This window comes from Eretmochelys imbricata, chromosome 9 (assembly GCF_965152235.1).
Source record: "Eretmochelys imbricata isolate rEreImb1 chromosome 9, rEreImb1.hap1, whole genome shotgun sequence".
Taxonomy (NCBI): domain Eukaryota; kingdom Metazoa; phylum Chordata; order Testudines; family Cheloniidae; genus Eretmochelys; species Eretmochelys imbricata.
In genome coordinates this window covers 34302280-34316699 of record NC_135580.1, presented here as the reverse complement: position 1 = coordinate 34316699, position 14420 = coordinate 34302280, and the positions used below count along the sequence as shown (strand labels likewise).

The 14420-nt window shown below is 41.4% G+C and overlaps 1 protein-coding gene across 1 annotated transcript in view; it reads right to left on the bottom strand.

Moving 5' to 3' along the window:
• Positions 1–14420, bottom strand: part of SPHKAP (SPHK1 interactor, AKAP domain containing) — a 78760-nt gene that overhangs the window by 43545 nt on the left and 20795 nt on the right. The window contains exon 3 of the mRNA XM_077826891.1: positions 10605–10715. Within this exon, the coding sequence (XP_077683017.1) occupies positions 10605–10715 (111 nt within the window). The remainder of the gene's footprint in view (positions 1–10604; positions 10716–14420) is intronic.

Genomic DNA, 14420 nt, shown 5'->3' with positions numbered 1-14420 from the left:
GTTATGATTATGTATTGATGACAGTAGCATTGTAGGGCCTAACTCCACTAAGCACCCCTGCTCACCCCACACATGGCAGAATTTGTTCCTTAATAGTTAATGATTAAAGGAGATGTAAAACTGAGTGTAGCAAGTGAAATATTTGGAATAGCAGGTTATTTACACAGAATAAAAATGACTTGCTTTTGGAAGGTATTTGAACTAATTATCCATACAAATTTAAATGTAGTGCTGCTTGTGTTTAAATTCCATACTTGCCAACATGCCTTTGGCAGAGAAACCAGCTGTAAAATGTAGAAATGAGAACGCTGGGCGGAAGGTGTTTGATTTTCTAAAGAAGTGGATGCAGGATGAGATAAGTGGAAATATGAAGAAGAATGCTTTGGCCTTATCCATTGGAAGAAGTCACGGGGGAGAGAAGAGAGATGTATGTCAATAGCCTGGAGGTCAGGTGTTCACTGGGGATGTGAGAGACTCAGGTTCACGTTCCTACGCTGCCTGATTCAGATCATGGACTTGCTCATGTGAGCACCCTAAGCACCGTGCAATTGACTATCCTTTCTCTCCTGATTTTTCACCAATTTTGCAAAGGCCTTAGTTTCGTTTCAATGTGGAACAAAAAAATGATTCTGAAACCTCAATTTTTCACACAGTGGAATTCTTGCTTTTTGGCCAGCCCTATGTCTAATACATACTTGCAGTGGGTACTTCTCTGGCCTTACTTAGCTCTCGCTTGTACTAATGTAAATCATGAGCATCTCCTCTGTAGTCAATGGAGTTCACTAGTTTGCATGAAGGCTCCACTATCAACAGCAGAATTCAGCATTGGCCTTAAAGTCCACGCAAATCAGCAAAGAGAGAGAGAGCCCTGTGGGGACACAGCAACTTCAAAGCTAGGATGATCCTTCCCTTTCTCCTCAGTTATCCACAGGACTGGAGAAAGTGACAATTGCCCTCTTCTGGGTGTGAGAGTGGAAGGCAATTAGACACTTGCTTTCCCTCTCCTCTACCTCAATCTTTGTTAGCTTGGGGCCATGTAAATAATCTGTTAGCCCTGTCAGGTTCTCCAATACCCAGGGTCTCATTCTGTTCAGTGTGCACGTATAACTCATTAATGTCAATGGACCTATCTTATTTCTCTGCCTCACTCAACTGATATACAGTCAGATTCATCTTGAGATGGGCAATTACTACTTGAATAATATCCTTCTGGTTTGGGGCAGAAATGGAAAAGGGGTTTTTGTTTGTTTTTTTGCTGATGTAAAAACAATACTTAGTGCTGTGTATCTTCAGGGTGAAACACAAACATGAGCTAACTAATCCTCACAGTTGCCTTGGGATAGGTATTATCTCCTTTGTACAAATGGGGAAACAGAGGTTAAGCAGTGGGATTAGAACTAATGGTTTCCTGGCATCCTGTGCTGTGCTTACGTTCTTGTGGCAGAGGGCTGTTGTAAGGACAATAGATACAGGGAGCAAAAGAACAGTAAAGAGCATTCTCTTTTCTTCATTTTGTATTTATCTTTTCACTTTAACTTCACTTAAAATGTAGCAACTATAGAAAAATAAACATCCCCATTAAGAAGAGAATAGCTCCCTTCTTCAGACACTTATATGGAGCTTCATCGGAGTGCTGTACGGTACAAACCATTTACCCTTATAGTTCAGTAACTCACTGAGACATGATTCTCCATTGTTAACAACCCCTTTCAAATTAATGCAAAATGTCTGAGTAAGGTTTTCAGTTCAGTGGCTTTTTAAAAATTCTCTGCCCTCCCCCAATTTCCTATAACATGTACAGCTTTTGCACACCTCAGTAGCTTAGATCCTCAATAGTTCAGATCTTCAAAATGAGCCACCTCTTCTAACAACCCTGTGCAGGTTGTCAGTAGGGACTGAACCTGAAAGCACAAACCTCTACCACTTGAATTCAAGGAGTATCTCATCAGTTAGGAGCAGCTGCTGATGGCCATCCTCTGCACCAGCTACAAAGCAGCTGGGCGTAGGTGGCCAGTATGTTACATAGTTACCACTTTTGTGTTCTTAATGAGTTATGTGTGGACTGAATGGGCCACATAGCCCATGACAACCCACCCACCTGATAACTGTAACTCTCAGGCAATCAGAGGCAAGAGGGTTGTCGGTATAAATAGTTGCTCTCTGCAATCAATCAACAGGAATGTGGAATAACCTCTCTCCCTGAAGGGAGATGGGGAAGCGTCTGCATACAGTGTTCAGGAAGCTCATTTACGTGAGATCCCCCCACCCCACCCCATGTAGCTCCACAGTGCTGCCAATGGAGCAGATGAAGGTTTCCGCTGCTCCCCTTGACTGTAGCTGACTGTCCCCAGGAGCAGTCAGCCCACAGTACAGATCACTTCCATGACCTCCTGAGTCTTCTGATTCCCTCCCGTTCATGTGAACTGGGCCCAGGATATGGCCTTCAATAGCTGTTCTCTTCCCCTCAAACTTAAATCCCTTCAAAACATGTGTTTGTGGTACTAAGAGGCCTTAGTGCACTTTGGCAAGAGCTGATGAAAAAATACATCTGAAATTTGGTCCTAATAATATTTGAGAAGGTCCATAACTCAGATATCTTGGTGGGTTTATACCAACCATGGGTTGATATGTTAAAGACTGCCCTTATTTTAATGGCATGGCTGCATCTGTGAATCAGCCAGAGTCCTGTCTCCATATTTCACAGCTTCAGCGACAGCTGTGACTGTTTTCTTCTCATTAAGGGTTATTCCTTTTGGTTTTGATGTAATTAATTGTCACTTATGATTTATACTTAAAGAAAATATGCCAATAAATATTTATGCCATGTGTGCCATCTGCTCCCTTTTGCTGTCCTGTATATAAAATATGTTAATAATTAGTTTAACACATTTCTATTCACCTCACGCTGTAATTTATGTTATAGTGAGCCCTGTGGTTATGACAGCAGGAAATTATCATAGACCTGGGCAAGAGGTTTGTTTTGGAAGTAACATCAGGGTTCCCATTTTTTAAGGAACTAGATCTTGGTGCTTTATGAAAGTGACATCTTAAGATCCTGAGGGGGACATTGGCTGTACTGCTACACATAAACCTCCCAGCTCTTTGGAGCAGTATTTATAGCATTGCCAGAGATAGGCTCAATTCTTCCACTGATAGGTATGCAAGAACTGCTATTATTTTTACTGTGTGGTAAGTTAGGTGGGTGGATCACAGGGGATAAGAGAAGATGGCAGCTCCAGGTTGAAGACCAGAGGGTAACCAAACCAGATGTTAAAATCCAAAGTTTAGTGTCAGTCTCTTCTTTCCCCACAAAAAAGATTACCAAAAGAATTCTGGGCTCTGTATAAAAATGAGTGTAGCGCTGGTTAGAAAGTGCTGACAAACAAATGTTTAGCAAGTGTACAAAGCCAATATAAAGACAGCAGTTAAATACGATGGTAGTTCCTTCTGAAAGCAAATGCATGCAAGATCAGTACATAAAGGAAGATCTTGACTCACAGACTTTAAGGTCAGAAGGGACTATCATGATCATCTAGTCTGACCTCCTGCACATTGCAGACCCGTAACCTCTGGCTGAGTTACTGAAGTCCTCAAATCATGATTTGAAGACTTCAAGTTACAGAGAATCTGCCATTTACCTATTGTATACCTGTAAGCGACCCGTGCCCCATGCTGCAGAGGAAGAGGAAGACCCCCAGGGTCTCTGTCAATCTGACCAGGGGGAAAATTCATTCCTGATCCCAAATATGGTGATCAGTTAGACTCTGAGCATGTGGGCAAGGGCAAGGCCCACCAGCCAGACACCTGGGAAAGAATTCTCTGTAGTAACTCAGAGCCCTCCCCATCTAGTGTCCCATCATCAGCAACTGGAGATATTTGCTGCTAGCAGTCACAGATAGGCGACATGCCATTGTAGGAGGTCTCATCATACCATCCCCTCCATAAATTTATCAAGCTCAGCCTTGAAGCCAGTTAGGTTTTTTGCCCCCACTGCTTCCCTTGGAAGGCTGTTCCAGAATGTCACTCCTCTAATGGTTAGAAACCTTCATCTAATTTCAAGCCTAAACTTGTTGATGGCCAGTTTATATGCATTTGTTCTTGTGTCCACATTGCTGCTTAACTTAAATAACTCCTTTTCCTCCCTGGTGTTTATCTTTCTAGTATTTATAGAGAGCAATCATCTCTCCCCTCAGCCTTCTTTTGGTTAGGCTAAACAAGTCAAGCTCTTTGAGTCTTTGTTCATAAAGTAGGTTTCCCATTCCTCGAATTCTCCTAGTAGCCCTTCTCTGCATTTGTTCAAGTTTGAATTAATCTTTCTTAAACATGGGAGACCAGAATTGCACACAGTATTCCAGATGAGGTCTTTACCAGCGCTTTGTATAATGGTATTAACACTTCCCTTTGTGCTGCAGATGATTTTCCATATACTTTCAGCATAAAGTATAACTGGACCATGCATAAAGAAACACCAGAGATTTCAGTGAATCACTTAATCCACATTATTCTAGTGCTAGTGATTCACTGGAATCTCTGGTGTTTCTTTACACACCTTAAATTATATACACACATGATGATGTAGTATATATAAACATTTTTTCAGCATCACTATCAGAGGGGTATATTTCTTCTGTTCCTAATGGCAAAAACTTGGATGAATTGAAAATTCACTCCCAAAAGAGTACTGCTAAACCATTTAAACTACACTGCCTACACCATCATGTAGTCTGTGTATTCAGTATATGTTGCAGAAAAACTGTTTCAGGAATGGTTACATTTTTAAACATTGTACTGAAACTGTTCCCACAACCCGCTACCTATAAAGCCAGGTATCTGAGTGACCTGTCTGATTGTATAGGTCTCAGAGGGAGCCATAAATACATTTAAAATTACCTTAAAAAGATCAGAGGAATCAGGGAAGAGGAGATGAGCTGGAATGGGTTTGGTGGTCCTATCTTCCCATGCCCATCATGGAGGGGTGAAGCCTCACCTTGCACCCCTTTAAGAGTGGCATGATCCCTGGCCAGTCTAGGAGGCCCTTTGCTTCCCTACTGAGGCAGTGTGACAACGTCCTCCAAGACAGGACTGTGGTTTTATGCCACAACTGAGCCCTCAGCTGTTGATTCCTATTCCTTGTCAAGATATAATTAAGGTATTGTCAAACTGAACAGTAAGATAGGGCTTAGGACTAAAAATACCCCTGCTAATTATGGCTTAGGTCTGGAAAACGAAGGCTGGATTTCAATTTGTGAAAGATATAATGCTGTTCTGTAAGATGCTCAAATAACCATGGGACTGAAAGGTAAAATAAACACACTCTCCTAATTCCCAGTCTAGATGCCCAATTGTAGGAGTAAAGCTGTACCAGTGCATAACATTTAGGGCTGCCTAAACAGAGCTGCTACAAATTCTACAAATGCATAAAGTGGATTTTTCCTATTTTACCATGATCAAACTGTTAACTTTCATTGAAAAATACCACAACAAAATGGCTTCTTTAGCTATGAACAATATAGATTACACTTATGGATTTTTCTGAATGTTGCTGCTCAAAAGCATCCATAATATCTTTTACCATTCACATGTGTCTATGTACACACCTGAACTTATATACACACATGATGATGTAGTATATATAAACATTTTTTTCAGCATCACTATCGGAGGGGTGTATTACTTCATCCCTAATGGCAAAAACTTGGATGAATTGAAAATGTACTCCCAAAAAGAGTACCGCTAAACCATTTAAACTGCCTACACCATCATGTAGACTGTGAATTCAGTATATGTTGCAGAAAAACTGCTTCAGGAATGGTTACATTTTTAAACATTGTACTGAAACTGTTCCCACAACCCACTACCTATAAAGCCAGGTATCTGAATGTCCTGTCTGACCGTATAGGTCTCTGAAGGAGCCATAAATACACTTTAAATGACCTTAAAAAGAGCTTTTCTATACATTGTGCCATGACTTTAAAGTTAGAAATGAGTATGGGGGGGGGGGGAAGGGGTGGTATAGGGAAGCTGGGAAATGCTTCCAACCCCCTTTCTCAATGGTATACAGCTTCTGTTTCTAGTCCTGCAGAGCCAGAAAATACCTGACCTTAAATATACAGTGTTTTATGTCTAGAAAAGCAGTCCCTGGTCCAGGGCTTAATTTTACCTATACTGGAATCCTCTCACCCCCCATTGGAAAAACACATTGGCCTATGCTTGGAAAAAGAAGGGGAATATTTCTCAGGCAAGACAATTTAATGAATAAATAAATGGTACCTGTAGAAAGCCTCATTACTTCAAGTGGGAAAATCATGTGTGATTTATGCAGCTTATGATAAATGAGCGCTGATTAATCCTTTGCACAATAGCATCACATATCTTGTTTTACACCTCCACCTCCCTCTTTTTAAAAAAATATATTTAGAAATAATGTGGAGAGTTCTTAAAAATACTGTTGAGATTCTTTTGTGTCCCTTTGGTAGTAAAGCCCTTAGATTCAAGAATCTAACTGTACAGGCCTTGAAGGTAGGAGAAAAATTCCAAGTAATGGTTTAGAAACCTCTAAAAAGTTTCCTAAAATGTCTTTCCTCTGCATAAGGTTATGATATTAAGGTCCTATGTTTCAGGAGCTTCCAGGGCTAGAGGCAGCTTGCTTCCTTCTTAAAGATATGGGGGGGAGGGATAGCTCAGTGGTTTGAGCGTTGGCCTGCTAAACCCAGAGTTGTGAGTTCAATCCATTTAGGGATCTGGGGCAAAAATTGGGGATTGGTCCTGCTTTGAGCAGGGGGTTGGACTAGATGACCTCCTGAGGTCCCTTCCAACCCTGAAATTCTATGATATAACAAACCAATCGCAGGTTCAACACTGAAAATTATCCATCCTAGCTCTACAGTCAGTGTAATTTAAGTGGTAGAGGGAGAGAAGGAAACCCTTCAGGTTTCTGTTTCTAACCAGGGTTTGTTTGGAAACTGTTCTAACGTTGGTAATATTAGATGTAGTCCTGCAGAGGAAGATGGTAGAGTGGTCAAAGGTTTTTTGACAAATGCCCTTTATCAGATGGCTATCACCACCCCACAGAGGGAAAGAGGTGTGTGGTTAAACAGAGCTCATTAATCTTTTCAAGTCAGCAACATTATAGACATTCTCATTAAAGTTCAGTATATTTTTATAGTAATTTGAGCTGCTCATTCACAAGATGCACCCAATGAATCCATATATTTTATTGTATGATGGCTTTTGATTAGTTCTTTATTCCTTGCCAAAAAATAAAGGCTTTCTGTAATTAGCTACACTTTCTAATTTACACTGCTAAAATTCAACATTATGGCAAAGCTACATATTACTTTATTTTTAATCCATTTGGAAACCACTACAAAACAAATCACTATTGATCAAGCTAGGTTTAATTTAGTGTCAGTGCTATTGTTCAAATTTTCTTTAAAGATGAAAGATTTTATATCAGGGGTGGGCAAACTTCCCGGCCAATGGGAGCTGCAGGGGCCAGTGCCTGCAGGCAAGGACAGCGCACAGAGCCCTCTCCCTCCTCTCCCCCAGGAGCCACATGGACGTGGTGCCGGCTGCTTCCTGGAGCAGCGCAGGGTCAGGGCATGCAGGGACCCTGCCTTAGCCCCACTGCACCATGTGGCTGTCAATCCATAGTTCACCCTCCCTGTTTTATATGAACTGCCACTACATCCTATTCTACAGGACCACAACAGACTTTAGCATGAAGTTATGTGAGGTAATTTATGTCCATTGGTTGTCTACCTGTCAGCTGAATGAAAAGTTACCATATAACCAGAGAATGGACAGCACTGATATACTTCTAGCTGTGATTCCTGTACACACCAACTATTGTAGATGATCATAGCAAACAGATCCTCCAATGACACCTTGCTTCCTCTCAAATGGTTCGACCACTCATACAAAGTTCAAGTAAGGCAAGCCTGGATTTAGACAGGCAGCCTGCAGGATGTTGCAGGTTCCATTTATTTTGCAATTGCACAAGCCTCCTACACAAATTTTCAAAGCAAATGATGGCTTGATGGAAACAAGCTTAAATGAGGGTACCTGGTACAGGGTATGCTAGGAATCAGCAGACCTCCTAGCGTTTACAACACTGGTCCACACAAGAGTTCACAATCTCTCATTTAGAGTAAGGAAGAAAAACCTTTGTGTGAAAGTTTTTTTTTAACCCACTTTAAAAAATAATGGGGGTCCCACATATATCAGAAAGACCAATTCTGTTTAATCATTCTCGTTGTCTCTCTGTGAGCAGGAAGCCTGTCACAGTTTAGTTAAAAAGATTAATGTTAATGTACTTGCCAGCATATGTAGGGCAGCCACACATCTATTTTTATTTGTACTAACTGTGCTAATCCATAATGGGATGTGATGACAGCAACCAATATTCATGGAAGACAATTTTGAGATGAGCTGTGGGTATTAACAACCAGACACCATAGACCACAGACACCTAAAATGAAAACTCATTCATTCAAAGGAAAGTTGAATACTCAATAGGTAAAAATATTACCGTCTGCCTTTGGTAAAAGCAAACAATAACAAGAGTGTATTAAATACAAAAGACCATAGTGGCTTTACAGACACAAGCTGCATTCAGTGGGACATTGGAAGCTCCCACTAGGGCAAAGGCAGTGTGCTTAAAGCAGACACAGTACCACTCAGAGCACTGGGAAGAGCAGCTTCTCCTCCCCTCTTTGCAAGAGGGTAGTACGTACTCTCTCCTAAGTAGGATCTACTCCACTGGTTAATGGAGGACATGGAGGAGGGCATCCTCATGTCTCTGTCCCACTCCCCAAGTCCTCCACTATTTTTGGAATGTCTGTCATGCCAGTGGCACAAGGCGAGATTCTTTGCACTCCTTTGGCATGTGTGCTGGGATCATGCTCATTCCTTGCATCCAAGTGCAGTTTTGTTGTGTTCCCTTATCACACTGGTGAACCTCCGTAGGACCAAACACAATCTTGCTGAGGTAATTCAGTGGGGAGGGCACCTTAAACAAACACTATTACCGGTCATTTAAATTCTCTGCCCCACTTCAAAGTTTGAATACTAAGACAAAAACTTTGGAAAATGGTTGCCTAAAGTTAGGTACCCATACTTGGGCACCTAAATTAATTGCCTAACTTTAGGCAACAACGTTTGAAACTCTGGCCTATGCTTTTTTAGGAGTATGTCAATCAGGTATATAAACAAAACTTCAATTCTGCTTATATCAGCATCATAACTAAAACATTTCAGTAGCAAGATTTAATGCCACCTTCTAAAATTTAAGCTGACCTAAGATTCTGGGCCATCACAGAAGTAAGCTTTTGCTTTTGTTTTCTAGCATTAACTATTGTATTTGAAAGAGCTTCTAAAATTAGGTATACACAATTTATCCCTCATGAGTATAAAGTTGTTTCCATGTCTAATAATAGTGAGGATTATTTAAAGGGTAGCTTTTTTTTTTTGAACAATCAAGCCACAACTCAATGGAATTGCTTCCCCCCCCTTCTCCGTTTTTCTTGCACAATGAATATCAGCTAGGCACCGAGATTCTACTATGCAGGCTGCAAAAGCTTCTTCTGTGCAGAGATGGGAGGGAAGGGGGCAAGGGTCATGCCTCTATTCTATAGGGGACCTGTCATGCAGGGTGGGCAAGAGTATGCCATAAGAAGAACAGGGCAGGGCTGAAGGATCCTAATAGCCTCCTCCCAAGAAAGGAGGGGTTGGGGCATTGCAGAGTTTCACAGCATCAAGGCTGCAGTAGCAACTTTGGTCAGTTGCACGTTTACACAAGAATTTGGTGGGGTGTGTGCCTCAGAACAGCAGACTTACAATGAGTTACTATTACTCAAAGGAGACAGCTACACAGCCAAAACAAAACAAAAAATGCAGGAGACAGTCTCAGAGCCTGGGTCAACTGCCTTGGGCATGTGCAGTGAAGGGGAGGCTCTCAGAGCCCAGGCTCCAGCCCGAGCGGGAAAGTCTACACTGCTATTTTTAGCCCTCTAGGGCGATCCCAAGTCAGCTTCCCCACTCTGTATGACTTGCTGCTGCAGGGCTTTTTTTGCAGTGTGGATTTACCCGAAAATGGTATATTTCTTAGTGGCCAGTTCTGAGAGATGTTGAAAGCCCAGCTCCCCTTGACTGAAATGGGAGTTGAGGGAACTCAGTACCTTGCAGGATCAGACCCTTAGCATGGAATGGTTGAGAATGAAATATTGAGATGGAAATTTCATTTAAAACATGGAAGAATTCTCTGTATGCTTATTTTTTAGCTTTATCTTTCTGCTGTGGACTATGATGGTCCATATGATGACCAATATGATTGTCCTAAGTCTGTAGGCAAATTTCCAAAGTGATCTTTTCAGTGTCTATTGTATACAAATCTATGCCTGTATTCTTGCTTTGCCTGTTTATTTAACTGTCTTAATCCAGATTGAAGTTTAGGATTTCCAGTTTTAGGTTAAGTAACTGATTACATATTTTTTCTGCTACCACGCAGTGATATTTTTTTAATGGCTGATTAATTTGTGCCTTCATTGAGACAACTCCCTTCCCTCACTTTTCCCCACATGGGTGTAACGCTTCTGTGTACTTACTGAAGCACATTTGTTTTCTGATTTGTCTTCCACAAAGCCAATTCGGCATGGTGTCCTCTGATTCTGTAGCCAGTAGTCAGTTGACTCTAGTAGACTGTTGCTGCAGAGAACCTGTTAAAATAGATGAATTTACTTAGTTCTAATTTGCTTGAAATAATGGCCTGGATTTTCACCCTTTTAAGTAAATGGGAGTCTTGCTAGTGAGTTTCATTTGGGACAATATTGAGACTTTTGTTCCTTTTGGAAAAATATATACTTAATCAAAATGAGATTACAGAAATTTACACCTCCCTCAAAGTCGTATCATGTTCACTTCAGAAGTGAAGGCCTTGAAGATATTTGAAGATATTTTTTGACTATCAAACACCCACATTTTTACTGGAATACAGATGCGGGGGCTTTAAACTGGTGGACATGAATAGCAAAAAATGAATTTGAAAAAAAGGCCTTTAGAGGGAAGTAACATACCATTTTAATTTTAGTGGCGGTCTCAGGGCTGGAGGCTGCCAGTGTACCATGCATATCATTTTCATATCTGAGTGCTCACTTGAGAAGCTGAAGTAGTTAAGTATCATTTTAGTCAATATTGAACTCACTCCTGTGTTTGTTGAAGTCAGTGAGGGTTTTGCCATTGACTCCATTAAGACTAACGTGGTGTCTCCACCGAAGTGAGGTGACTGTTGCCGCTCCCCCGTGGACTCTGCCTGCGCCTCTTGCAGTGCTAGAGTACAGGAGTCAATAGGAGAGTGCTCGGAGATCGATTTATTGCATCTAAACTAGATGCAATAAATCGATCCCCGCCCACCAATCTGGCGGGTAGTGAAGACATACACTAAGAGTTCCCCTTATGAGTTCAACACTGCAGCCCCTACTCAGACCCATGGCCCCCATTAGGAGTTTTGGCAAAGTAAAGACCAAGTTACTGTGCCTCTTCTTCCTATCTTTGCCCCGTCACTAAAGACCACTTCCAATGTTTGGCTTTGACTCTTTCTAGTCTACAATCTTACAAGGTGGGTGGTGCAGCCTCTAGAATTAATTTAATCCCTTATGTTGCTATTCCTTGACAAATCTGTGGAACACAATGTCCAACAGAGCCAAATAATCTTTTTGATAAAGAAATCTCTGCTATATTATGTATTTTCATTACTACAACAGATTTGCGAGCTATTACACTTAGCATAACAAAAAAGGGTATTTTCTTTCTGAATGTGGCATGACATAATTTATTGAAATGCCTCAGATTTGTAAGACTGAAATTGTTTTGAAACTGTGACTCACATTACGCATGCTGATTGTGCCAAAGAATTGCACCAGTATGTGTTTAGGAGTATGTTCTCATTTGCTTCACACTTTGTGTGGGCCAAAATAGCTATATTTGAAAATAGGTGGACTGATACTGCAGTAAGCTTACTGGCTAGCTGCAGAAAGTATCCTAACATAAACTGGGGGAGTGGCTGAAAATGTGCGGGATCTCCAGTCACTCTTCCATGGAAAGGGAACAGAACAAACCACATAATACATGCTCCATCTAGGGAGAAAGAACGGTCCTGCAGCATGGGTCGTAGCCTGGGATGCACGAGAACTGAGTCCTATTTCTCACTCTGCCATAGCAAGTCTATGTTATCTTGGACAAGTCAATTAGTCGTTCTGTGCCTCAGTTCCCAATCTGTAAAATGGGGATAATAGCACTTTCCTACCTCCCATTCAGATATTTCAGTAATAGCAGACACAAAACTTCCTTGGGAAGATTGATCTCATGCTAGAGATACTGCACTCCTTATGCATACAGTACCTATGAGAACTTCCTGGCAACATAATAGAACTCTGTTTAAAAGGAAGGACTGGGATAACTGTTGTGAGCACTTGTTTTACATGGATACTCTGGATTTTATAGGTGAAATATAGGAGGAAATAGACACAAAACAACATAAAATTCATTAGCAAGAACACAAAGATATCACATGCACTGGAGAATTATCTCATGACAATTTTTCATATGTTCGTCATCTATGCACAGACTATACCATAAGTTGCCTAGCTCCATTTCTCCCACAGCACAGGAGGATGGTGGTTGCTTCTATCTGGGTAAACGCTGTTATTACTATTTAAAATAGGCTAGGATTTCTGAGTAGCAGGATGGATTAATTCGTTTGCCAATGCTTTAAATGTGGCCAGCCTGGCAAATAATAATGAGAAAGCAGGAGACTTTTCAATTACCTTTAAAAATGGGGCTGAATTGTTATTCTAGGCTACCACCACATTTCTGTTGTTCTCAGTCCTGGAGATGCAGCACACAATACACAACCCAGGTAGATACATTTGCACCCTCTGGATTTGGGGCTGGTGCCTGCACTGCTCATGCTGCTCCACAAGATGGAGCAGTCCATCATCCTGGTGAGATGACCTGTGGGAACTCTCCTTTCATCCCTAGCTACACTCCTACAATGGTGCTTGTGAGGGGCCTGAGTACAGCTGTCTACAGCAGTTTTGCACACTGCTTGCACCCAGGAGTTTTCCCCAGCTGGCTGAGGTCCTTCCTCATCCTTTATATGCTGCTGCAGCAGAATACAGGGGCATAGTGTGGGAAGAATCCCTCACATAGAAAATGCCTATACTAGAGCATGCATGCAATTTCCTGCTCCGTCAACCTGGTATGCTTCCCCATCTGCAGATTTTTCCATGGAAAAGGATGATCTGGCCGTAATACTTTAACAAGGATTGGACAATTGCAGGAATAAGAATAGCAAGAACAGTGACACTAGCTATAAACCACCTTGTGTGGTTAATCATCTTCACCCTGTAGGGATATCAGAAAGCATTTTTGTGAAATGGATTTATGTTTCATTCTGATTTCTTACAATTCTTGCATAACACGAACTATGCACTAACTTCTCCTCACTCTTGTTTATGAAACAATGAAGTGCCATGTTTTAAAACCATACATTTACTACCATGTTTCAAGTAATCAAAATGCAAGTATCTTGCTTTATCACTGTGCTGGGATAAAATTATAAAACAGTGCTTGACTTTCAACCTTATTGGGTATGAACCTTGTGAATTCTGCTCTAATAATACACTTTCAGTGGGAAACAAGAGCTATCTCTGAGCTCTAATAGCTTCTGTCATTATTGTGTAGCCTTTTATATTGATGCCCCACTAAAGACAAAAAGAAGGTCGTAGGCAGGTACTGTACTACTGGATATGGTGAGTATGCTGTATATTTGTTTACAAAAAGTCACCCTGGAGAGAGTCAAAAGCAAGACTTGTCTCTGTGATGAACTGTGCTTATCTGTATTGCAAATACATCAATAATTCAATTACAAAAATCACTTGGTAACAAGCAATTCCAAATGATACTCAACTGACAACATTCACTAAGTGAGGTTGTCTTCATGTAGGCTGGGAGGTTTTCGGGACTATGCTTTGCTTAAGTAAAATGTCCCCTCCATATGTTGTGAATGGTCCCTGGAATGCTTTCCATGTGTCTGCAACAGCCTCACTGAAGTAGTCTTGGGCAGTATGACACCACGCTACCAGAACTCCTACCTGTGGCCAATATCATGCACTTGTTAGCAAGCAGGAAGCCTGTTGCACCCACATGGAGCCCCAGTGACTTCAGGGGGGCTCTGCATGGGGGCAGCACGGAGGACACATGCTCTTAATTGATATTGGCCTATAGTAGCTACTGTCCACTGAGAAGACTCCACTTACTTGTTTGACTCAGGGGCAGATAGAGGGGAGGAATAAATACAAAACTGCCTCTGATAACTAGACTCTGAGAGCCAAATTCAGTTCTTTATGTGAGCCCGGGCAACC